The following is a 27,334-nucleotide window of genomic DNA, read 5'->3' as shown; positions in this document are numbered from 1 at the left end:
ATTGCAGAAAATGCCTTTACGTAAAGCTGTGGTAACTTGCTTAACCACTAATTCTGCTGACTATAAAAATGAGAAATATGAGGTAATGAACAATACAAGGATGGCGATGGAAGGTACAAGAAAATGATGACAAGCAAATGTCCAGTAAGTTAATGGTACGCAAATCTTGCAACGAGGGACATTACGTGGAGTGGAGCAGGATTCATGTGCCTGCCCCAAAGCAGAACAAATGAAATGACACAGTTTATAGATAAATGTATTATTACACAGCAAATTCTATAATATTTTGAACAATACAAAGAAAACTGTCTTTGCTAGCCTCGAAGTTCAGTTCTGAAGGTTTTGCAAAGAAACTCTGAGAAAACTGTTCCTTGTACGGGATATTATTTTAAAGGGCACTTGCATGAGTCGGTAATTAAATGCAGATGAGGCATCATACTTGCAAAAAGAGCACAATACATTAATTTTTTTGACAAAAAATTAAGCATCAGCATTACGCAGTCCAGTTGTGATTTACTTATTTGTGCATAGTGATAGTGCCCAGGACGCATTGTGAAACTACAGTGCCAGGTAATGATTCATTACTGTGAATGCAGAATTTTATTTTGTGGTCATTTCTCCTCTATGACTATAATACAAAAACTTCACACTATCATGTAGAAATGGACAGAACAAAATTAAAAATACAAAGAGAGAAGTAAAGCCAAACTTTTGACAGTTAAGGAGCACCAAAATTTGCCTCTTTATTCTGCCGACAAAATCTTGCAAGAAACCTGTTTCGTGCCTACTGCCTCCATACTACCTAGTCCTAAATCCTGTAGAACTGGTGTGGAGTCTTGCAACAAATAATATCCGAAATTGTAATACAACATTAAGTGTCTTACTCTTTCGGCATAACGCTACTTTAATGTTTTTTTCCAACTTCGGTGCTTTTATATTAAAGTAGATTTTATGTTGCCCTCACAAGGCTGAGATAACCTCCTTCTAAACCTTTCCACCACAAAAAATTTTTGTGGTTATCAGAAATCAAATCCAGGCCCTGTACATTACTAGCAAAAAGCATTAACATTAGACTATGTGGCAAGTTTGCTTTTGCTGCAGTGACATTAAATATTGCTTTTAGAAGACTTCCAGAAAGTGTATGACAACTACTGGGGAAGAGAGACTTTGACGGACGAAGAAACTGAAAATATAATAGAATCAACTGGCATTATCAATCATGACTGAAACAGCAGACAACAAATCAACTAACAAAGCTGTGAAAAATAGCGACGTCACTGTGGAAGGTAGTTGTATGGATACTGCCAGCGAAGTGTCGTGAGGAGCTAAGATGAGAAATACTGTACGTTCTGTTTTCGTTCTAAATGAGTACCCACCAGATGTGTAAGTGTGTGACAGAGCTTCAATAGTAAAATAATTGAGCATACACTATTCTACATCTCTTCCCTGCTTCTTGGGCTAAACATCAGTGCTGCCAGCCACTCTGGCCAGGCAACCAGTTTGTTCTGCCAGTTAATACAGACAGAATGAGAGCACTATTACAAGGCCTCATGGCTTAGCACCATGGCTGAAGGATGATTGATATTAATACTTATTTTGATTATAGGATACAGACAATGAAAACTTGCAAATTGTCTTAGGAACAGTTTGGCAGTTAAAATTAAAGCAAAATTGTTTTGGAATGTGCAACTTAGTCAGTAGCAGTTGCAGGCAACAGGCTTGGCAAAATGAAGAGAGTGGTGATATACTTTAGTGAAACATTACGATTTATGGACTAAAAGTTCTAACATTGACATATATGACGAGTCATACCAAGTCCAGAACCAAGAGAGGCATGCCCTAATGTGTGAATGAGATGAAAAGAAAAGTATGAGATGCCAATTTACTCTCTTTGAATTAGGAAGAATAAGAGGTTAACATTCCACTGATAAAAAGCCATTGACAACAAAGCTGCAGAAATATGGATAAAGTATTTATTTACGGTCTTGTTCAAGGAACTGGCAGTAGTTGGAGAGGGCGAACTAATAACTAAAAACTGTGGTGAGGCCCAGAGACCCATGAGATGCCAACCAGTTGCAATGTCATCCTCTGCCAATTGTGCCTTTTGGACATGATATGGAGGTTATGAGATCAGTATGACACTCTCAGTCACCAGCTTTCCAGACCTCGAAGCTCCTATTTCTCATTTCAGTAGCTCCTCAGCTGGCATCAGTAAGCTGAATGGACCCAGTTCCAGTACTCCCATTAATGAATAATCCATGGCAGTACTGGGAATCGAACTTGACAGTCGCACTGACCATTCGGGTACTGAGGCAGACTGTGGCAAAAACTAAATCGAGAAGATTTGAACACCAACACTCCTGAACCCTTAGTATGTGTATTTTTGCTTTTGGCTTATTTTACAAAGAATAAGTTATTACAATTGCATCCTTTTATTCCATATTTATATTGGGTTATTAGTACTGTTTTCTTTTTGGCAGATGGAAATTTTTTGTGTTTTATTCATTTGCAGAAAACTGAACGGTAAGCAAAACTGTGAAACTGTTAAGTGATATGTGCAAATTTCCAACGCGCTCATTGCTGAGAGATAGTGATTTTCAGTAGGTGGCATTTTCAAGTTGCCTCTGAAGACCCTGCAGAAGCTGGCAGTTTTTTTTTTGCTGTTAAGGATATTGTTAATACTTTTGTCAATTTTTATTAAGCTTTTTGTCCTTGGAATGGACCCATCCAATAGAATGTCAGGACAATCTCACATCACACACCATAAGACAGATAAACATGAACTCTGTTGCAGAGGACATAATGCAAAAGACAATTTTAGTGTAGGTCATTCATAATGGTGAATGAAATGATTAGATGAAATTACTTTGGGAGAGTCTTAGGCTTTTTAGCTTTTTTATTTACTGGTGTAGAAAATATTTTAATTATTAGTTTGGGTGAATCCACTGCTGCTTTTAGATTATTTATAGTACGTGTTAAAAATGTGCGGTGCTCATCTATTTTGGTGCTACGTCCAATAATTTTTTGCAGTTTGTAGTAAATGTTTTGCTTTGTTTTCTGACAGTGCACAGAACTATTGTGAAATCATAATGGCAAACAGCATATCATGTCTATAATTACGCTGTATTTGATAATAAGTGGCACTATAATGTACCGATTGCAGAATTCTTGGAGCAGCAACTATGTTCGGTAATTTTGTGGTGCTGTGGGTAGCAGAGATTGATCTTGACTATGACTTTGGCAGTGAGCATTTCATGCAAATGGGCAATGGCTTGTGGTGCTACTCTTACATTATGTTACACAGGAGTTGTAGCAAGGTTGACAGATTACGTAATGGCTCATGCATGCGACTGTGAGCCTGATAGTGGTACTATCTCCAATAATCTGCTTTGATTACATGAAGGTATGGCTATCACTGGGCAAAGCAGATGGTTGTGCATGAGGCAGATCTTTAGTAGTTGTTGTTTATGTGGTTGGATTAGAAGCAGGAGGGTTTGAAGGGTGGGTATGTTTGGTGGCTGTGAAGAAACTGCTCCACATGTCAAAGACATGATGGGAACTCCACAGACTTAAACAAAAGTGAATAATGTAGCTGAATTGGAAGATAGATGGAACCAGGCAAATACTTCAGAATAAGTTATCACCTGTTAAGTTCTCCACTGTTTAAGACTTGGCGAAAGGGTAATTGTTTAGCAAGAACAGGAAATATCTGATATGAAGATTGAAATCTGTAAAATTTTTCATAACAAAGACAGCACTGCCACTAGAGGAGTTCTGGAGGTGATGATTGTAGTGAAGACTCACAAAGTAACATTCAGAGTAATCAGTTCTGTTCAGCACTTTATCATTCCTGTTTAGTGTGCATAATTACTGAGCCGTAATGAAAATCTGGCCAATCGTGCTGGAAGTTGCTGCTTTTTTGATGCACGATGCTTTGTAATGGGATCCAGTTAAAGTTGAGTAGTATAGCATTTACTAATTTGTGTGCATGATTCCTGTGCTTATGAAACATACATTACTGATTCAGACTAATGCAGGGAAAGTGAGGGAATTGACATTTTTGGAGCTTGACTATTCGTTATCTACACCTAGAACAGGGAACAAATTTCATTTATTGGGTCTTACACTCTCGCAACAAAAGTTATACTTAAAGGATTTGTTTATGTACTGGAGAAAGCCGATTTAGGAATCATCTCCAGGGAATTAAGATTAATAACACTAAATTGCAAAATCTTCAGTAAGCAAAATCTTCAGTAATTGATAAATGAATCGTAAGAACAAATCAGTCTGAAATAACTAGTGTAGTACAGGGGAGTCTGCTCTACATTTCTAACAGTGAATTAGAAATTAACACCAGTGTAATAAAGTTAAAATAATAGCTGAGGTGTCTTTTGAGACTGCTAGTTGCAGAAGTGGCCTAGTTTCTTTTCCTTAATCCTTCACTTTACACAGTTTAATTTAAGGAGCAAAATGCAAATCATACACAGCTGAAAATTTAGTAAAATAAAGCCTGTGTGTATCTTAATATAAAATAGTAGGTGATAAATGCTTTCGAAAGACGTGAGACAGGGCATTTGGCATTGCTATCCTTCAATTCATGTTTGGATATTAGGCTTTTAAAACTTCTGTAACCCAGAGGTACTAATCAGCTGCATTAGACTGCTGCTGTATTTCATTAAAATAAATCGAAGTGTGTGGTACTTTGTGTTTGTATGATGAACTGTAGTGGCATGTAATTGGAAAACTGAAATAAAAATATAGGATGGCACTGACACGTTTATCAGTGAACAAAGTCAAGGTCATGCGAAATGGCTCGTAACATTACAGAGGAGGCAAGACAAATAAAACATAAATCAATACCTAACAATGTATGTGCTATATGCCTATTTCTCTCCTCTCTCCCCCCCCCCCCCCCCCTCCTTTCTCTCCCTCACATCCTCTCATATATTAAAGAGAGTCACTTGCAAGCCAAAACTACTCATGGTCTTAAACTTATTGTGCATATGTATTACAACCACAGTTTTCAAATTGCAGCTCTACATGAGCAGCAAAGTTCTTTTGGAAAAAATGAAATGTGATTTAGACATTACTTAATATTGCCACAGTTACTTAACCTGAAAAATTATTTATTATGGACCATCAGTTTATTTTCATAGTAGTCATCCAGACACTCACAAGAGCTGGGGAGCTAAAGCAGTAATATTGCTATTGCAAAATTTACCTCAAAAATGAAACACGTAACATTTTGTCAAGTTTTTCAAAAAATAAAATTTTATCCAGAAAAAAGAGAGGGTGGACTTGGAGGATACATTACTCATTAAATAGGGAAATTGCTCAGCCCACAAATCAAGACGCAATAGGACATGATGGTAAAATCAGCACTGAAATGCTAGTTATAGATGGTATTTGAAAACCCAAAAAGTTAACAACATTGCCAATTAACATGTCAGGAATAAATGAAGACCAGATTGAAAATAAAAGCAGAGATACACCATAAACAGACAGTAAAATAGAACAATGAAATGCCCACACATTTTCTGTTCAGATACCACATTCTTTTCCAACCATTTCTTTGCTATACTGTTCTTTCCTCATGATTACTCCTGGTACAAAACATCCTCTTACCATTACCTACTCTGGCTCTTATCAAAGTAAGACCTGCTTCATTAATAGTAAAGTTAGTTTCGAAATGCCGTATATCTGGTGATTCAATAAGGACTTCAGAATTGGTCACTTGTGTACACATTTATTGGACTGACTAGAAGGGCTGTTTATGGTGTAATTATGTGGCAAAATATTAGGGGCTTTCAATAAGTAAGGCAACACTTTTTTTCCTGAAAATGCTTCTTCTTATTCCTCACTTTTTTGGCTACAAAACCCTATTTTTCAACATATTTCCATTCAATACAGTGGCCCTATGCCACGTTACGCAGAGGCCCTGTATGTCTGCATGGTAGCCCTCTTCTGGGTGATGTCAGAAACGTTTACTGCATCAGTAACTTATCCATCCTCTACGAACTGCTTCCTGTGGAGTGCATCCTTCATCGGGCCAAACAGATGGAAGGTGCGTGATCTGGACTGTATGTTGGGTCAGGAAGAACAGTCCAATGAAGTTTTGTGAGCTCCTCATGGGTGTGCAGACTTGTGTGAGGCCTTGCGTTGTCATGGAGAATGAGAAGTTCGTTTGCAGTTTTGAAGTGATGAATACACTGAACTCATTTCTTCAGTTTCCTGAGGGTAGTACAATACACTTCACATTTGATTGTTGCATCATGAGAGAGTACATCAAACAGAAAAACCGCGAATTTACTGAGGATGCAGCTTTGACCTTTTTCGTCGGAGAAGAGGTGATGTGGCATCACTCCATGGATTGCCTTTTTTGTTTCAGTTTGAAGCGATGGACCAATGTTTCATTGCCTGTGATAATGTTTGACAAAAGATTGTCACAGTCAGTTATAGCGTGCAAGCAACTCCATACATATGCGTTTTCATTGCTCTTTATGGTCTTCTGTTAGGCAGCAAAGAACCCAGCAGGCACACACCTTTGAGTACCACAACTGGTGGACGAATATGTCAGTCCTACCAACAGAGAGGTCCAGTTGCGCGGCGAGGTGTTTGATTGTGATCCGCCAGCCACGTTGAATGAGTGTGTTTGCACATTTCAACATTGCAGGAGTCACAGCTATGTGTGGCTGGTTAGCAGGCAGGAGATCTGACTGGTCAATGTGACCTTGTTGCGATGATACAAATGAGGCATCTAGTCATCATCACCAAACAACTCACCATGCTTTTGTTCATTGCCAGGTCTCCCTAGACATTCTGCAAGCACCTATGAATATCTGTAATGCTCTGGTTTTCTGGTAAAAGAAACTCAATGACAGTTCTCAGCTTGGAAAGCACCTCCATTACAGATGCCATTTTGAAGGCACATATAGCACTGCTACATATCAGGAGTTCATGAAACTGTAAGGGTTCAAGTGTGGATAATCCATGACATCTCACATGAAATACCGCATGTTTTGCATTACTTATTGAAAGTCCCTCGTACGTCAAATTTTTTCATTCATAGTAATAAATCAGACTCCTCAAAGCAATAATGCCAATTGTTTTAATATGATTGTGTTCACAGCTTCTGAATGTGCTTTGTTTTGAATAATCAAAGAATGTGACAACTTTACAACAGAATTTTCAAATCACATGATAAATTTTTGAGTGTCATATTTGGTACAGTGGGGCCAGCTACTCATAACATAATATAGCAATTATGATTCCAAAAAGACTGCTAAGTCAGATTGCTTTATTTGTTACAATAAGCCCTACTTCTGCAAATAACCATTGTCAGGGCATCTGTAAGTGAATAGTGCATAATTTTGGCACAATATTTCCAACATTCTTGGTAAATATTAACTAGAAAACATTATTATAAAATCTGAATATAATAGAGGGAAACATTCCATGTGGGAAAAATATATCTAAAAACAAAGATGATGTGACTTACCAAACGAAAGTGCTGGCAGCACACACACAAACAAACACAAACATCCACACAAAATTCAAGCTTTCGCAACAAATGGTTGCTTCATCAGGAAAGAGGGAAGGAGAGGGAAAGACGAAAGGATGTGGGTTTTAAGGGAGAGGGTAAGGAGTCATTCCAATCCCGGGAGCAGAAAGACTTACCTTAGGGGGAAAAAAGGACAGGTATACACTCGCACACACACACACACACACACACACACACACACACACACACACACACACACACACACGCATCCATCCGCACATACACAGACACAAGCAGACATTTGTAAAGGCAAAGAGTTTAGGCAGAGATGTCAGCCGAGGCAGAAGTACAGAGGCAAAGATGTTCTTGAAAGACAGGTGAGGTATGAGTGGCGGCAAATTGAAATTAGAAATTAGCAGAGATTGAGGCCTGGCGGATAACGAGAAGAGAGGATATACTGAAGGGCAAGTTCCCATCTCTGGAGTTCTGGCAGGTTGGTGTTAGTGGGAAGTATCCAGATAACCCGGACGGTGTAACACTGTGCCAAGATGTGCTGGCCGTGCACCAAGGCATGTTTAGCCACAGGGTGATCCTCATTACCAACAAACACTGTCTGCCTGTGTCCATTCATGCGAATGGACAGTTTGTTGCTGGTCATTCCCACATAGAAAGCTTCACAGTGTAGGCAGGTCAGTTGGTAAATCACGTGGGTGCTTTCACACGTGGCTCTGCCTTTGCTCGTGTACACCTTCCGGGTTACAGGACTGGAGTAGGTGGTGGTGGGAGGGTGCATGGGACAGGGTTTACACTGGGGGCAGTTACAAGGGTAGGAGCCAGAGGGTAGGGAAGGTGGTTTGGGGATTTCATAGGGATGAACTAAGAGGTTACGAAGGTTAGGTGGACGGCGGAAAGACACTCTTGGTGGAGTGGGGAGGATTTCATGAAGGATGGATCTCATTTCAGGGCAGGATTTGAGGAAGCCGTATCCCTGCTGGAGAGCCACATTCAGAGTCTGATCCAGTCCCGGAAAGTATCCTGTCACAAGTGGGGCACTTTTGGGTTTCTTCTGTGGGAGGTTCTGGGTTTGAGGAGATGAGGAAGTGGCTCTGGTTATTTGCTTCTGTACCAGGTCGGGAGGGTAGTTGCGGGATGCAAATGCTGTTTTCAGGTTGTTGGTGTAATGGTTCAGGGATTCCGGACTGGAGCAGATTCTTTTTCCACGAAGACCTAGGATGTAGGGAAGGGACCGTTTGATGTGGAATGGGTGTCAGCTGTCATAATGGAGGTACTGTTGCTTGTTGGTGGGTTTGATGTGGACGGACGTGTGAAGCTGGGCATTGGACAGGTGGAGGTCAACGTCAAGGAAAGTGGCATGGGATTTGGAGTAGGACCAGGTGAATCTGATGGAACCAAAGGAGTTGAGGTTGGAGAGGAAATTCTGGAGTTCTTCTTCACTGTGAGTCCAGATCATGAAAATGTCATCAATAAGTCTGTACCAAACTTTGGGTTGGCAGGCCTGGGTAACCAAGAAGGCTTCCTCTAAGCGACCCATGAATAGGTTGGCGTACGAGGGGGCCATCCTGGTACTCATGGCTGTTCCCTTTAATTGTTGGTATGTCTGGCCTTCGAAAGTGAAGAAGTTGTGGGACAGGATGAAGCTGGCTAAGGTAATGAGGAAAGAGGTTTTAGGTAGGGTGGCAGGTGATCGGCGTGAAAGGAAGTGCTCCATCGCAGCGAGGCCCTGGACGTGCGGAATATTTGTGTATAAGGAAGTGGCATCAATGATTACAAGGATGGTTTTCGGGAGCAACAGACTGGGTAAGGATTCCAGGTGTTCGAGAAAGTGGTTGGTGTCTTTGATGAAGGATGGGAGACTGCATGTAATGGGTTGAAGGTGTTGATCTACGTAGGCAGAGATACGTTCTGTGGGGGCTTGGTAACTAGCTACAATGGGACGGCCGGGACGATTGGGTTTGTGAATTTTTGGAAGACGGTAGAAGGTAGGGGTGCGGGGTGTTGGTGGGGTCAGGAGGTTGATGGAGTCAGGTGAAAGGTTTTGTAGGGGGCCTAAGGTTCTGAGGATTCCTTGAAGCTCTGCCTGGACATCAGGAATGGGATTACCTTGGAAAACTTTGTATGTAGTGTTGTCTGAAAGCTGACGCAGTCCCTCAGCCACATACTCCCGACGATCAAGTACCACGGTTGTGGATTCCTTGTCCGCCGGAAGAATAACGATGGATCGGTCAGCCTTCACATCACGGACAGCCTGGGCTTCAGCAGTGGTGATGTTGGGAGTAGGATTAAGGTTTTTTAAGAAGGATTGAGAGGCAAGGCTGGAAGTCAGAAATTCCTGGAAAGTTTGGAGAGGGTGATTTTGGGGAAGAGGAGGTGGGTCCCGCTGTGATGGAGGACGGAACTGTTCCAGGCAGGATTCAATTTGGATAGTGTCTTGGGGAGTTGGATCATTAGGAGTAGGATTAGGATCATTTTTCTTCGTGGAAAAGTGATATTTCCAGCAGAGAGTGGGTGTAGGACAGTAAATCTTTGACAAGGGCTGTTTGGTTGAATCTGGGAGTGGGGCTGAAGGTGAGGCCTTTGTATGGACAGAGGTTTCGGATTGGGAGAGAGGTTTGGAGGAAAGGTTAACTACTGAATTAGGGTGTTGTGGTTCCAGATTGTGTTGATTGGAATTTTGAGGTTTTGGGGGGAGTGGAGCTGGAAGTGGGAGATTGAGTATATGGGAGAGACTGGGTTGGTGTGCAATGAGAGGAGGTTGAGGTTTGCTGGAAAGGTTGTGAAGGGTGAGTGAGTTGCCTTTCCAGAGGTGGGAAATCAGAAGATTGGATAGTTTTTTGAGGTGGAGGGTGGCATGCTGTTCTAATTTGCGGTTGGCCTGTAGGAGGATGCTATGAACAGCTGGTGTGGATGTGGGAGAGGAAAGACTGAGGACTTTTATTAAGGATAGGAGTTGACGGGTGTGTTCATTGGCTGAGTTGACGTGTAGGTGAAGGATTAGGTGGGTTAGGGGAGTGGATTGTTCAGTTTGGAACTGGTATAGGGACTGATGGAAATATCACTGCTGGAAATATCACTTTGCCATGAAGAAAAATGAGCCTAATCCTACTCCTAATGATCCAACTCCCCAAGACACTATCCGAATTGAACCCTGCCTGGAACAGTTCCGTCCTCCGTCACAGCGGGACCCACCTCCTCTTCCTCAAAATCACCCTCTCCAAACTTTCCAGGAATTTCTGACTTCCAGCCTTGCCTCTCAATCCTTCTTAAAAAACCTTAATCCTACTCCCAACATCACCACTGCTGAAGCCCAGGCTATCCGTGATCTGAAGGCTGACCGATCCATCGTCATTCTTCCAGCGGACAAGGGTTCCACAACCGTGGTACTTGATCGTCGGGAGGGAGTATGTGGCTGAGGGACTGCGTCAGCTTTCAGACAACACTACATACAAAGTTTGCCAAGGTAATCCCATTCCTGACGTCCAGGCGGAGCTTCAAGGAATCCTCAAAACCTTAGGCCCCCTACAAAACCTTTCACCTGACTCCATCAACCTCCTGACCCCACCAACACCCCGCACCCCTACCTTCTACCTTCTTCCTAAAATTCACAAACCCAATCATCCCGGCCGTCCCATTGTAGCTGGTTACCAAGCCCCCACAGAATGTATCTCTGCCTACGTAGATCAACACCTTCAACCCATTACATGCAGTCTCCCATCCTTCATCAAAGACACCAACCACTTTCTCGAACGCCTGGAATCCTTACCCAATCTGTTATCCCCGAAAACCATCCTTGTAACCACTGATGCCACTTCCTTATACACAAATATTCTGCACATCCAGGGCCTCGCTGCGATGGAGCACTTCCTTTCATGCCGATCACCTGCCACCCTACCTAAAACCTCTTTCCTCACTACCTTAGCCAGCTTCATCCTGTCCCACAACTTCTTCACTTCCGAAGGCCAGACATACCAACAATTAAAGGGAACAGCCATGGGTACCAGGATGGCCCCCTCATACGCCAACCTATTCATGGGTCACTTAGAGGAAGCCTTCTTGGTTACCCAGGCCTGCCAACCCAAAGTTTGGTACAGACTTATTGATGACATTTTCATGATCTGGACTCACAGTGAAGAAGAACTCCAGAATTTCCTCTCCAACCTCAACTCCTTTGGTTCCATCAGATTCACCTGGTCCTACTCCAAATCCAATGGCACTTTCCTTGACGTTGACCCCCACCTGTCCAATGCCCAGCTTCACACGTCCGTCCACATCAAACCCACCAACAAGCAACAGTACCTCCATTATGACAACTGCCACCCATTCCACATCAAACGGTCCCTTCCCTACAGTTTAGGTCTTCATGGCAAACGAATCTGCTCCAGTCCGAAATCCCTGAACCATTACACCAACAACCTGAAAACAGCATTTGCATCCCGCAACTACCCTCCCGACCTGGTACAGAAGCAAATAACCAGAGCCACTTCCTCATCTCCTCAAACCCAGAACCTCCCACAGAAGAACCCCAAAAGTTCCGCACTTGTGACAGGATACTTTCCGGGACTGGATCAGACTCTGAATGTGGCTCTCCAGCAGGGATACGACTTCCTCAAATCCTGCCCTGAAATGAGATCCATCCTTCACGAAATCCTCCCCACTCCACCAAGAGTGTGTTTCCGCCGTCCACCTAACCTTCGTAACCTCTTAGTTCATCCCTATGAAATCCCCAAACCACCTTCCCTACCCTCTGGCTCCTACCCTTGTAACCGCCCCCGGTGTAAAACCCGTCCCATGCGCCCTCCCACCACCACCTACTCCAGTCATGTAATCCGGAAGGTGTACACGAGCAAAGGCAGAGCCACGTGTGAAAGCACCCACGTGATTTACCAACTGACCTGCCTACACTGTGAAGCGTTCTATGTGGGAATGACCAGCAACAAACTGTCCATTCGCATGAATGGACACAGGCAGACAGTGTTTGTTGGTAATGAGGATCACCCTGTGGCCAAACATGTCTTGGTGCACGGCCAGCACATCTTGGCACAGTGTTACACCATCCGGGTTATCTGGATACTTCCCACTAACACCAACCTGCCAGAACTCCGGAGATGGGAACTTGCCCTTTAGTATATCCTCTCTTCTCGTTATCCACCAGGCCTCAATCTCTGCTAATTTCTAATTTCAATTTGCTGCCGCTCATACCTCACCTGTCTTTCAAGAACATCTTTGCCTCTGTACTTCCGCCTCGACTGACATCTCTGCCCAAACTCTTTGCCTTTACAAATGTCTGCTTGTGTCTGTGTGTGTGCGGATGGATATGTGAGTGTGTGTGCGAGTGTATACCTGTCCTTTTTTCCCCCTAAGGTAAGTCTTTCCGCTCCCGGGATTGGAATGACTCCTTACCCTCTCCCTTATAACCCACATCCTTTCATCTTTCCCTCTCCTTCCCTCTTTCCTGATGAAGCAACCGTTTGTTGCGAAAGCTTGAATTTTGTGTGGATGTTTGTGTTTGTTTGTGTGTCTATCGACCTGCCAGCACTTTCGTTTGGTAAGTCACATCATCTTTGTTTTTAGATTTATTATAAAATTTGTTACATATGTCAGTAGGTTTTGACATCCATATATTATTGGGATTCTGTCCCTTTCTCTTAATTACACTCTGTTAGTGTCCTTGGAGTAATTATTGTTGGCTGTACTACAAATAACTTGTTATGTGATATTGTTAGTGGTCTTGTATAATCTCTGGTTGCTTCATAATATTTTGTGTCTATCTGTTTTCTTGATTGATAATTTCAATAAAGTTTTCGATGTATTTTCTTGTGTTTTAGGTTGATTTGTTTATTTATCTATGATGTAAGAATTATTGTACCACAATTATGTACTGAATATTTCCATCTTAAATTATACAGATACACAATAGTGCAAAGATATGGAGCCTGTAATAATGCATTTTGTATTAGCTGACATGTAATACAGCAAGCCTGCATGACAAGAAGTAGACTGTCAGTGAGAATACCATAGTGTCAGCAAGAGGATTGACTGTACCTTCTTACCTACTTAACCATAAAATGAATAAAATTTATTGCTAGTTTCTCAGAACTTTTTATATTTAACTTCGTATTGCACCATATGCCCTGATTCCAACCACCCACATGACATCACCTGTCCTAGTTGTTCCTCTCATTGGCCACCACCTTCTAATTCCTATTCTCCCTCTCCCTTCCACTTCCATCATTATTTTCTATTTATTTTATGTTAATATGTTTTGTCCATCACTTTCTTTTCTTTAATTAGCTGCTTCCCCTCAATATTTTGTACTTTCAACAATATTATGAGAAGGATAGATTGCTACTCAGCAAATAAAGGAGATGCTGAGTTGCAGGTAGGCACAACAAAAATACTGCTATACATTTAAGTTTTTGGTAAAAAGACTTTCTGAAGTAGAAAACACACATACAGTCACACAAGCACAACTCACACACACGACTGCTGTATCTAGCCACTGTGGGAATCAGGTTGTGTGTTTCCTACTTCATAAGGTCTTTTGGTGGACAGCTCAAATGCATACCACTACTAGTTTTTTCTCATAATGTTGTCCATACCCCCCTCCCAAGTGTATGTAAGGTCTCCACTCATCACCCTCTTTCATTACATTGTACACTCTTCTCTTTTGCTGCCACTCTCTCAAACTGACCATCATCACTGTCTCCTCTGTCCTTGGTTCCCATTGCTATTGCCTTCATTCACCTCTCTTTCACTGCACTTTCTGTCTCCCATCATCACTGTCTCCTCTCTCTTCCAACATCACTGTCTCTCTGCTGCTGTATTTCAGCACAAAAAAGTGTGAATATGTTTGTGTGTCAAAATTTTTTCTGAAGAAGGTGGGATGAAGATTGAGGCAGCTGTTCCCCACTTTTCTGTCAGAGCCTTTTAAGAAGGAGCATATTCAACTTTTTTTGTACTCTGACAGTAGCATTTTCAGGCTGGTTCCCTTCTTTGCCTTCTTACAGCAGTGTTTGCTGCTTATATAAAATGGATTTTGTAGGTCAATGAAGTTATGACAGTTTGTTTCTATACACTACTGGCCATTAAAATTGCTACACCACGAAGATGCCATGCTGACATGAGGAAAGTTTCCAACCGATTTCTCATACAAAAACAGCAGTTGACCGGTGTTGCCTGGTGAGACGTTGTTGGGATGCCTTGTGCAAGGAGGAGAAATGCGTACCATCACGTTTCCGACTTTGATAAACGTCGGATTGTAGCCTATTGTGATTGTGGTTTATCGTATTGCGACATTGCTGCTCGAGTTGGTCGAGATCCAATGACTGTTAGCAGAATATGCAATCGGTGGGTTCAGGAGGGTAATACGGAACGCCGTGCTGGATCCCAACGGCCTCGTATCACTAGCAGTCGAGATGACAGGCATCTTATCCGCATGGCTGTAATGGATCGTGCAACCAGTCTCGATCCCTGAGTCAACAGATGGGGATGTTTGCACGACAACAACCATCTGCACAAACAGTTCGATGACCTTTGCAGCAGCAAGGACTATCAGCTTGGAGACCATGGCTGCGGTTACCCTTGAGGCAGCATCACAGACAGGAGCACCAGCGATGGTGTACTCAACGATGAACCTGGGTGCACAAATGGCAAAACGTCATTTTTTCGGATGAATCCAGGATCTGTTTACAGCATCATGATGGTCGCATCCGTGTTTGCCGACATTGTGGTGAACGCACATAGGAAGCGTGTATTCGTCATTGCCATACTGGTGTATCACCTGGCTTGATGGTATGGGGTGCCATTGGTTACACGTCTTGGTCACCTCTTGTTTGCATTGACGGCACTCTGAACAGTGGATGTTACAATTCAGATGTGTTACGATCCGTGGCTCTACCCTTCATTCGATCCCTGCGAAACCCTACATTTCAGCAGCATAATGCACGACCACATGTTGCAGGTCCTGTACGGGCCTTTCTGGATACAGAAAATGTTCGACTGCTGCTCTGACCAGCACATTCTCCAGATCCCTCACCAATTGTAAACATCTGGTCAATGGTGGCCGAGCAACTGGCTCGTCACAATACGCCAGTCACTACTCGTGATGAACTAGGGTATCGTGTTGAAGCTGCATGGGCAGCTGTACCTGGGCATGCCATCCAAGCTCTGTTTGACTCAATGCCCAGGCGTATCAAGGGCGTTATTACGGCCAGAGGTGGTTGTTCTGGGTACTGATTTCTGGGTACTGATTTCTCAGGATCTATGCACACAAATTGCGTGAAAATATAATCACATGTCAGTTTTAGTATAATATATTTGTCCAATGAATACCCGTTTATCATCTGCATTTCTTCCTGGTGTAGCAGTTTTAATGGCCAGTAGTGCAGTTTGATACATGCACAGAAACAACAAATAAGTACGGATAATGTAATGTTAACAAAAATTTGTCTCGTATCCAATGCAAGTTCATTTTACCCTACTTTACATAAAGAAGCAAAATATTTTTAGGCTACAGCTAAAGTATACCAAAAGATGTGGCATTTGACTAGTAAGTATGAAGAATTTCATTTGACAAATAATTTTTTTAAGATGCTTATGCCGCCAGGTGCACCATCGAATAATTTCCAGTTCAAGACAGTCTGTATATGTGTGAAGTGCTTGTTATACAGAGACAGCACTTCATAAAGTGGTATTGATGAAAAAAGGTGATAAAAACATAGTTTGGTGACCTCAGAATGACCCAGAACCCTCACCAACGTGTTCACCACATCAGTTAAAACTACATTTAAGCCTCAGGCCAGGTATTAATGCATAAATTACGTAACTTTCAACCTCTGGATATCGGTAATGGATAATGATATCAAAAAAAAGTTTCAAAGCCTGAGAATGTCATCTTAGGGATATTTGGTAAAAATGTCGACGTTTTGCCGTGGATAGAAAGTACAGAAATGGCTATCCCCACAAGTGGTACTTTTGGTACCAAAAAAGTCACGGATTTCCAGAGCTTTATTATCAAACCGCCCATGAATAAATGGTGCTTTTATGTCATCTAAGCCCACCCTAGACCACACGTAATGCAAAAGAATCAACCGATTTGTTCAGTTGGCCTGGGCTGGGAGGAAATGTGTGATCTTTAAATTTGGACTCTGTACTGAAGGATTACTACAGTATGTCCATTATTCCAGTAGGCATACAAATGGTCGCTAGGTCAAGGGCTATCCAGAACACTTGCCTCACTTATCACTGTGATCAATAGAACGCGAGATATGACCATCTAAAAACTTGTCTTTTCATGCGTTGAGTTTTGGAACATTGGTACCATGCAGTCATCGAAAAACTTATTTTTCATTCACTCATAACTTCACCCACTACTATATCGCAGCTTTTCTTCTCGGTGCATATATCAGTCACAGAAAAAGGAGTGTCACATTTCAGTTGCCATTGTATGTTACCTTACCTTTTACTGTTACAAATTTTGTATTAAAATTCGTTGGACATTATTTACTGTTAAATGTGCAGTGTAACAATTTTCATCTGAGCAACATTACAGATAAGTGATGCACAGTAAGGTACTTTTAGATGCTTTTTGAATATTTGTCAACTATATAAGTTGTTTAATTCTAAAAATAATGTGCCCCTTCTTGTTAATATAGTATTTTTGTAGCAGCAAGAAACAAATGCAATTAGGTTTGGAAGAAAAAACCAGTTCGTTACATAAAAGAACATAGATACACATAACAGTATGTATAGATGGGTACAATCATTCTAAACAGAAGTTAATAAAAGTCTTCACTTAAAAGTGGTAATATTAACTACAGTCAACTTGCACATATGGTATGAATATGTCTTCTATCACTATTTTGTCTACTACCACTCTTTTGGCTTAAGCTTTATGGGTGCCAAGATGAAGGAGAAGAAAAATTACCAACACAGATCCACATTATTTTTGAGTAATGAATATAAATAATATGTGGCCTGATACCGTATGTAATCAAAATATGATTTAATGCATATATTTTATAATAAAATGAAATTGTGTTAATACATAGGCCAATGAATACTCCAATAAGAAAGCTTCAAAAGAAGGAAGCAGTACTGCTCTTAAGTGCGGTGCAAGTTGGAGTAAGTGTTTGATGTTGGGTTACATGATGAAAGGATAGTGAAGAAACACATTTTTGCAACTAGCGTTATTTCTCTTTTGCTGCACTAAGTGACCATTTAGCAGGAGGTGAAAAGGTGCCAACAGAAGCATAATAATCATAAACAGTGTAGGTGATTGCTATATTACTCTTACAAATACAAAAATAAGGGTTAAAATGAAATGTGTGTATATAGTTTTCTTCCAAAAGATCTCCTATCATTAGTAAACTTTCTCTCAAAAGAGAAGCTGCTAATAAAATGGAGATCAGAGGAAAGAACATCTGAATAAATAGTGGGGAGGGAACTCTGACACAGTATGGAATCTGCCAAAATGAAATTACATTGGCTGCTGTGTAACTCGGTTACCATAACAAATGTGAATATATGTTGGAGGGAGAACACTCAACTCACCTTACAGCAGTTCCATGTCCTCAACATCTTGTAACTACAGTATCATTTAAATTGGTTCTTTTTCTTCTAGGATTGAAATACTGCATTGCAGTTTGACTTCGCTCCTAAAATTAAAAATAAAAAGGTTGAAACAGAAAATGATCTTTTAAGCTTTTGACATTTTATTTGATATAGTATGCTTGATTGACTGGTGAGAATAATGTCAAATAAAAACAAACTTGCATATGTTTGAAGTTATGAATAATTGTAGGATTATGATCAAAGAAACTGAGGAATTTTTCAGGCCTTTACTGACCAAAATAAATGACATAATTTCTATAGAATCTTGCAAAAGATGTAAATGAACACAGGCTTGTGAGCAATAAATCGATGTTGTTGTTGCTGTTGGCTTCAGTTCGATGATTGGTTTGATGCAGTTCTCCATACTGCTATACCCTATGCAAGCCTCATCACCTACAAATAATAATTACAAACTGCAGCCTTTTGAACTTACTTGCTGTATTCATCACAATTTTTACCTCCTTCCATTTACTGCCATAAACAAATTGACAATTCCTTAATGTCTTAGGATGTGTACTATTGACACCTTCCTATTACCCGTCTAACCTACAGTATTATTCTTATCTTGCACTGCCGGCTGCGGTGGCAAAGCGGTTCTAGGCGCTTCAGTCCGGAACCGCGCGACTGTTACGGTCGCAGCTTTGAATCCTGCCTCGGGCATGGATGTGTGTGATGTCTTAAGGTTAGTTAAGTTTAAGTAGTTCTAAGTTCTAGGGGACTGATGACCACAGATGTTAAGTCCCATAGTGCTCAGAGCCATTTTTCTATTGCACTACATTGCACTACTTGCAGACATCTCTTGTCTGAATTGCTTATCATTCCTATGTCACCTCCACACAGTGTTACATTCCAGACAAATACTTGCTGATATTTGGAACATCCTGGGTGGAATAACAACAATGTTAACAATAATATCAATAATAATAATAATAACAATATCCTTTCCTCTTTCTAATACTTGAATTCATATTAGATGTTAACAAATTCTTAATTTCAGAAATATTTTTCATGCTATAGCTAGCATGAATTTTGTATTCTCTTTACTTTGGCCTCATCAGTTGTTCTGCTACCTAAAGCCAATTTCATCTACTACTTTTAGTATCTCTTTTTCTGCTCTAATTACTTCAACATAACATGAAGAGAGATGAAAATTTAATAGTCATGGGGGACTGGAATTCAATACTGGGAAAAGGAAGGGAAGGAAAATTGTAGGTGAATATGGAATGGGGGTAAGGAATGAAAGAGGAAGACACCTGGTGGAATTTTGCATGAAGCACATACATCACTAAGGTATGATAGATACTGCCTAAAGGAAAATTAGAGAGACCTTTGGAGAAAAGAGAACCACTTGTATAAATATCAAGAGCTCAGATGGAAAACCAGTTCTACGCAAGGAGGGGAAGGCAGAAAGGTGGAAGGAGTGTATAGAGGGTCTATACAAGGACAATTTACTTGAGGGCAACATTATGCAAATGGAAGAGGACATAGTTGAAGATGAAATGGGAGATACGGTACTGTGTGAAGAGTTTGACAGAGCACTGAAAGACCTAAGTCGAAACAAGGTCCCAGAGGTAGACAGCATTCCAGTAGAACTACGGATAGCCTTGGGAGAGCCAGCCATCATAAAACTCTACCTTCTGGTGAGCAAGACGTATAAGACAGACGAAATACCCTCAGACTTCAAGAAGAATATATTAATTCCAATCCCAAAGAAAGCAGGTGTTGACAGGTCTGAAAATTACCGAACTATTAGTTTAATATGTATTGGTTGCAAAATATTAACATGAATTCTTTACAGACAAATGGATTCCTTAGAAATGTTGGAACATGCGAGGCAATACTGACTATACGATTTATTTTAGAAGGTAGATTAAGGAAAGGCAAACCTCCTTAGAGAAAGCTTTTGACAATGTTGACTGGAATACTCTATTTCAAGTTCTGAAGGTGACAGAGGTCAAATACAGGGAGCGAAAGGCTATTTACAATTTGTACAGAAACCAGGTGGCACAAAAGGGAAGCAGTGGTTCAGAACGGAGTGAGACAGGGTTGTAGCCTATACCTGATGTTATTCAATGTATATACTGAGCAAGCAGTAAAGGAAACAAAAGAAAAATTTGGAGTAGCAATTAAAATCTATGGAGAAGAAATAAAAACTTGGAGGTTTGCTGATGACTTAATTCTGTCGGAGATGGCAAAGGACCTGGAAGAGCAGTTGAATGGAATGGAGAGTGTCTTGAAAGGAGGATATAAGATGAACACCAACAAAAGCAAAACGAGGATAATGGAATGTAGTTGTATTTAATCAGGTGATGCTCAGGGAGTTAGATTAGGAAATGAGACACTTTAAGTAGTAGCTGAGTTTTGCTTTTTGTGAAGCAAAATAACAGAGAATGGTCGAAGTAGAGAGGATATAAAATGTAGACTGGCAATGGTAACAAAAGTGTCTCTGAAGAAGAGAAATTTGTTAACATCAAGTATGGATTTAAGTGTCAGGAAGTCGTTTCTGAAAGTATTTGTATGGAGTGTAGCCATGTATGGAAGTGAAACATGGGCGATAAATAGTTTGGACAAGAAGAGAATAGAAGCTTTCGAAATGTGGTGCTATAGAAGAATGCTGAAGATTAGATGGGTAGATCACATAACTAATGAGGAGGTATTGAATAGAATTGGGGAGAAGAGGAGTTTGTGGCACAACTTGACCAGAAGAAGGGATCGGTTGGTAGGACATGTTCTGAGGCATCAAGGGATCACCAACTTAGTACTGGAGCGTAAAAATCGTAGAGGGAGACCAAGAGATGAATACACTACGCAGATTCAGAAGGATGTAGGTTGCAGTAGGTACTGGGAGATGAAGAAGCTTGCACAGGATAGAGTAGCATGGAGAGCTGCATCAAACCAGTCTCTGGACTGAAGACCACAACAACAACAACGACAAACTGGTTAATTTGTTTTGCTTTTGTTGATGTTCACCTTATATTCTCTTTTCAAGGCACTATCCATTCCATTTAATTGCTCTTCCGGAACCTTTACAGTGTCCATGGCAAATCTCAAAAGTTTTTAATTTTTATCCTTGAACTTTAATTTGCACTCCATATTTCTTCTTGGTTTTGTTTATAGCTTGCTCACCGTATAGACTGAAATAACATTGGGGGTAGGCTACAACCCTCTCTTGCTCCCTTTTCAGTCACTGCTTCCTTTTATGTCCAGTGACTGCAGTTTGGTTTCTGCAGAAATTGTAAATAAACTTCCACAGCAGGGTGTTGATTAACAGTTACACTTATTCTTCACTGTCCACCTTATAGTGTGTGATTGATAATTTCACAAGGCCATTCCACCAATTACTACATACATAATGTCTCTTATGTTTCACAGTTGTGAATATCCTCAACTCTCGCATATATTACCTGACAGAGGTTTGATAATGTGAATAGTGCACAGTTCCACAGTAATCCAGAGTGTGCTTTTAACTATATGTACCTTTACAATTGGCTAGCTAGGTCAGGTCGAAGGTTGGAGGAAGGCAAGGACATAACACTCCAATAAGACCATGCCTAATAAACACACTGTGAATAGTTAAGGACAACTTCATCTTGTTTCTGAATAAATTTTTACACATCTCACCAGACTCTTTGTGCTTTGATCAATAAGTGATCCATGAGAAGAGATGTTAGATGCTCTGCTTAGTACATGAAAGTTCCAGTGATGTCATTGTCCTGGTCCAGGTGGAAAATATTAGGGTATAGCACCAAGATAACTCAGGCAATGTCTTGAGGCCAACTGGTGTGGTAAGCTATTTCTGTATCCACATCTTGCCAGATGAATTATCACTTAATAGGCTATAACATGACTTTAGAAGTCCAATTACTTCTAGCCGGCCGCGGTGGCTGAGCGGTCCTAGGCACTTCAGTCCGGAACTGCGCAACTGCTACGGTCGCAGGTTTGAATCCTGCCTCGGGTATGGATGTGTGTGATGTCCTTAGGTTAGCTAGGTTTAAGTAGTTCTAAGTTCTAGGGGACTGGTGACCTCAGATAGTAAGTCCCGTAGTGCTCAGAGCCATTTGAACCATCCAATTACTTCTTCATCTTTTTATTTAGGGACAATAAATTGCAGAGCTTTAGGAGTCTGAAGATAGGTTAGAGGAGTTTGATAGGGAGGTAAACAGATAAAAATCAAATGGGAAATAATAGATTGTATTATCTGAAGTATAGCAAGAAAATGAAGACCCAATAGATTTAAAATGTGGACTGATTTCATTACAGAGCAACAGAGAAGGGAGAAAAATCAAGTGTAAGCTTTACTGTAAACAGAAAATTAAACAATGTTACAGGTACTAAAGCAATCAGAAACCGAATAACAAGCAGGAGCTTTATAAATAAAAAATAAAAAATGTCCCATGGAGAGCATTCATATGTTGGCAATCACACTCACATCCTGAGAGCAGTTACAATACTTCTACGAATAATTACAGAATTTGATAAACGACAGAAAATCTCACTGCAATAAAAGTAATTAAAATGTCATTTTTCAGAGGGAAACTTTAAATATTACACTATATATGACATAATCCTATGTTAACAAAAGTTGGGGAGCACAACAGTATTTGTCCTTAATATGGTTACAAGAATGAACCAGACAAACTGTTTTTGTTACGAACCAACTGGAACGAAAAATGGAATTGCTTATATCTTATTTAAAAAAATAATAAAGAAAGAAACTGTCCAAGATATGGTAGTCCTGAAGCACTCATGCATATGCAAGTGAATATAGACTCAAAAGATGATGGGAAAATAATAATTTTGGAGCTATACAGAATCAGACTCACCAGGCAACAAGTAAGAAATGTAAATTTTCAAAGTTTATTTTATAATGGGAAGCTATATCAGGTTAAAATAATCTTAGAAAATGGGATGAAAGTGGAAATTATTTAACAAAGGTACTTATGCAATCAGCAAATGATGTCACATGGATGAAGAAAGCAGAAAAAAAGAAAACACAAATAGAATGAGGCACGTATTTAATGGTATGGTGCAAGTTTTGAACAGTGATAGAATCTGTTGAATTTCACAAAACTGTTCAAAAATATCTTCAAGACAGTATGAGAAGACACAATGAAAATTTGATAAGAGAAACACTAAGGATGTGAAGAAAATGAAACAAAAGCTGATGTTTGGATGATGGCACATTTCAGCTATTAAAATGGCTGGTGGCACAATAACTAATAACAGAAGGAAAATTGTATGAGCATTCAAAGGTTTCATTGGTATTTCAGAAATATAGATAAGTAATAATGAAAATTATGATGTTCCAGATGAAATGTTAAATGATGTTATGAAGTATAAAGAAATAAATGGTGCCTGGATGTGAGATGTTATAATAGGAAAGGAAGTTAGAAGCATAGTAATACAATGGAAAATTACAAAGTTCCTAACAGAATGCCTGTGGATCAGTGCAGTTCCCTGGAATTTGAATACTGTAACTATTCTTCTACACAAGAAAGGGGCAGGCAGGTGTAAGATTGAAGATGTAGTCCTCTAGGCCTCCTCTATGTAATGTACAAAATATTCACTCAAATCATTACCTGCAACTACAGGAAAAATAATGGATTCAGTGAAGCAAAGGAACAATGTGATTTTAGAAGTGAATAAAGAACAAAGGACCATTTGCAAATCATGAAAAAAATTATATGATGCAGTAGTGAGTATGCACTACTGCTTCGCCTAGTATTCTTAGATTTTCCATAAGCTTTTGACAGAAAGGTACATTGAGAATTTCAGAATTAGAAGAGTTGTCAAACAAGGTGACTCTATAGTATGAAAACTATCCTCAGCAACCCTACAGTATTTTCAGATTCTTAAACTGGGAGCACAAAGAATGAATACATGTTGATAGATCATACCTAAACCATATCACTTTTCCTCTAGTGCAAATAAGCTTCAACAATAATGGTTGACCTTAAGATAATAAATTTTAAAGATGGTTTGAAATTCACTAACAACAGGAAAAAAATAATTTATAACCAACACACTGAAAAGAAAACAGTACTAATTAACAATGCAGTCATACACTGAAGAGCCAAAGAAACTGGTACACCAGCCTAATATCATGTTGAGCCCCCGTGGGCATGCAGAACTGCAGCAGTACGATGTGGCAAGAACTCAACTAATGTCTGAAATAGTGCTGGCGGAAACTGACACCATGACTCCTGCAGGGCTGTCCATAAATCCGTAAGAGTACAAGGAAGTGGAGATCTCTTCTGAACAGCATGTTGCAAGGCATCCCAGATGTGCTCAATAATGCTTATGTCTTGGGAGTTTGGTGGCCAGTGGAAGTGTTCAAACTAGTAAAAGTGTTCCTGGACCTACTCTGTAGCAGTTCTGGAAATGTGGGGTGTCACATTGTCCTGATGGAATTGCCCAAGTTCGTCGGAATGCACAATGGACATGAATGCGTGCAGGTGATCAGACAGGATGCTTACATACACATCACTTGCAGAGTCGTATCTATACGTATCAGGGATCCCATATCTCTCCAACTGCACACGCTCCACACCATTACAGAGCATCCAACAGCTTGAACAGTGCTCTGCTGACATGCATGGTCCATGGATTTATGAGGTTGTCTCCATACCCGCTCACATCCATCCACTTGATACAATTTGAAACAAGCCTCATCCAACCAGGAAACACGCTTCCAGTCATCAACAGTCCAATGTTGGTGTTTACAGACCCAGGCGAGGCATTATGATTCATGTTGCTCAATCATCAAGGATAGACGAATGGGCCTTTGGCTATGAAAGCCCATATCAATTATGTTTCATTGAACGGTTAGCACACTGACACTTGTCGATCGTGCTATATTGAAATCTGCAGCAATTTTCCGGAAGGGTTGCATTTCTGTCACATTGAACGATTCTCTTCAGTCGTCATTGCCCCCTTCTTGCAGGATCTTTTTCCAGCTGCAGCAATGTTGGAGATTTGATGCTTTACCAGATTCCTTATATTCATGGTACACTTGTGAAAAGGTCGTACTGGAAAATCCTCACTTCATCATTACCTCAGAGATGGTGTGTCCCATCGCTCGTGCGCTCATTCAGACTCACTTAAATCTTGGTAACCTTCCATTGTAGCAGCAGTAACTGATCTAACAACTGTGCCAGACACTTGTTGTCTTATACAGGTGTACCGCAGTGCTGTACTCTGCCTGTTACATATCTCTGTATTCGAATACACATGCATATACTAGTTTCTTTGGCACTGCAGTGTAGAAACAGTTGATGCGATTTTGTATTTGGAGCCATTGATGACAACTAGCTAAAAGGAAAAGATGTTAACAGAAGAATAAAAGTGGCCCTGTATGCTTTTGATAAACCAAAATAAAAACTGATTTTCCAATATGTCCCAAAAGGAAAGCTTACAATCAGTATGTGCAAAAAAAGCTTATTTCCACATTGGAGTTAAACTCTGTTACAAACTTCACAATGTTAAACTCTACACTGAAATATCAACAATACTGGGAAAAGTACAGATTGCTACTCACTGTAAAGGTGACCTGTTGAGTTGTAGACAGACACAACAGAAACACTGTTCCACATTTAGATTTCGGCCAAAGCCTTCTTCATCAAAGAAAACACACACACATTCACACAAGCAAGCACATGTCACACACATGACTGCTACCACTACAATACTGACTGGACTGTGACTGTCGCGTGAATAGCTATCTGGAGGGGAAGGGATAGCAGGGTACCTGCCAATGCTGCTCCTGGCAGTCTCTAGCGCCTGCAACACAACGTTCATCTCTCCTCCCACCTGCACCCTACTATCCCCTATCCCCCCCCCCCCCCCCCCCCCTTCCTCGCACCACTCCAGACTGGTATTCATGTGTCAGTCAAATTCCAGCTGGAGCTGGTGGTGGTAGTGGTCATGTGTGGTTGAGGTGTGCTTGCTTGTGTCAATTTGTGTGTATGTTTTATTCGGTGAAGAAGGCTTTGGCTGAAAGCTAAATATGTAACAATCTTTTCATTGTGCCTTTCAGAAACGCAGCAGGTCAACTTTATGGTGAGTAGCAATCTATCCTTCTCCTAATATTGTTAAATGCATGTAGTGTATTATTTAAAATTTGAAATATGTGTGGATAGAAATAACTTTTACCTGCATAAATATCAACTGACTTGTCCAATAACTAAGAAAGTTATTTTTGCTCTAGTCCAAGAAATAAGAAAAGTCTGAGACAATAGCGGAAAGTAGGTAGATGACATTACAAAATATGCAGGGGCATTATGGCTAATGATAACTGCACCTCCTGATTGTCATAATAAAGGCTCAGTTAACCACGAGAAGTACTTGGGAGCCTTCCTGAATCATGACCACAAAAGTGCATCCTCAACACACAACACACGAGTGTTGCTTGTAGGTGTCCCAAATGTTTTCAACAGACTGATGCCTCAACCTTGTGGACCACCTAATCACACTTTATTCATGTCATTTTGGTAGCCATGAGCTGTTGTGTTTTCTTGATGAAAGTTACTCGTGGGTGCTGCAGGCCAGCAAGTGGATGCACTTGATGTGAGAGTAGGTTCGTGTGTGGTTTACAATGAGTGACAATGACAGACTTTAAGGGCTCTCGTACTGAAGAAAGCAATAACCTGAAATTTATCAATCATACTAATCGTCGTGTTTTCAGATACACCACATTGTGGTAGCAAGCAGTTCCATATGTTCCGATAGAAAGAGTTGCCTACTACATAAACTGCTTTGCGATATTGTATACGTGTTCTTGTCTTTGAATTTAAGCAAACATATAACACGCAAAACTGAAAATGACACTCTGGATGGATGCCACTTTCTTCTGCCAACCTTTTAACTGTCAGTTTCATTCCATTTAAATACCCTCTCATGAGAATACCTTCACTGGATGTCTGGCCTGTTACCTGGTAGGGTGCCTTATGATTCATGATGTACTCCTACCCTGTGTATCATGACTCATCCCTCATGACCTTTTTCCATGACTGTATGCCCCACAATGTGTTATGAGTGGAGAAATGTGAGTTGGATGACCCATGCTCAGTGGTTAGTATTATTCAACATTGAGATGGTGAACATTTGCCACAATAGCCACAATGTTTTTCTTCTCAATTCTACTCAGTACCTCCTCATTACTTACAGAATCTCACCACGTAATCTTCAACATTCTTCTGTTGCACC

General features: G+C 40.6%; 1 protein-coding gene across 2 annotated transcripts in view; it reads right to left on the bottom strand.

Annotated features, from left to right (window-relative positions):
• Positions 1–27,334, bottom strand: part of LOC124596513 (phospholipid-transporting ATPase IF-like) — a 643,086-nt gene that overhangs the window by 1,967 nt on the left and 613,785 nt on the right. For both annotated transcript variants that reach the window (XM_047135678.1, XM_047135677.1), the window contains one exon: positions 18,071–18,174. In XM_047135678.1, coding sequence (XP_046991634.1) covers positions 18,091–18,174 — 84 coding nt within the window. In that variant the 3' untranslated portion in view covers positions 18,071–18,090. The remainder of the gene's footprint in view (positions 1–18,070; positions 18,175–27,334) is intronic.

The sequence above is a fragment of the Schistocerca americana genome, chromosome 2 (genome assembly GCF_021461395.2).
Source record: "Schistocerca americana isolate TAMUIC-IGC-003095 chromosome 2, iqSchAmer2.1, whole genome shotgun sequence".
In the NCBI taxonomy this organism is placed as follows: Eukaryota; Metazoa; Arthropoda; class Insecta; order Orthoptera; family Acrididae; genus Schistocerca; species Schistocerca americana.
The sequence above is the reverse complement of the archived record's forward strand: the minus strand, read 5'-3'. Positions and strand labels throughout refer to the sequence as shown.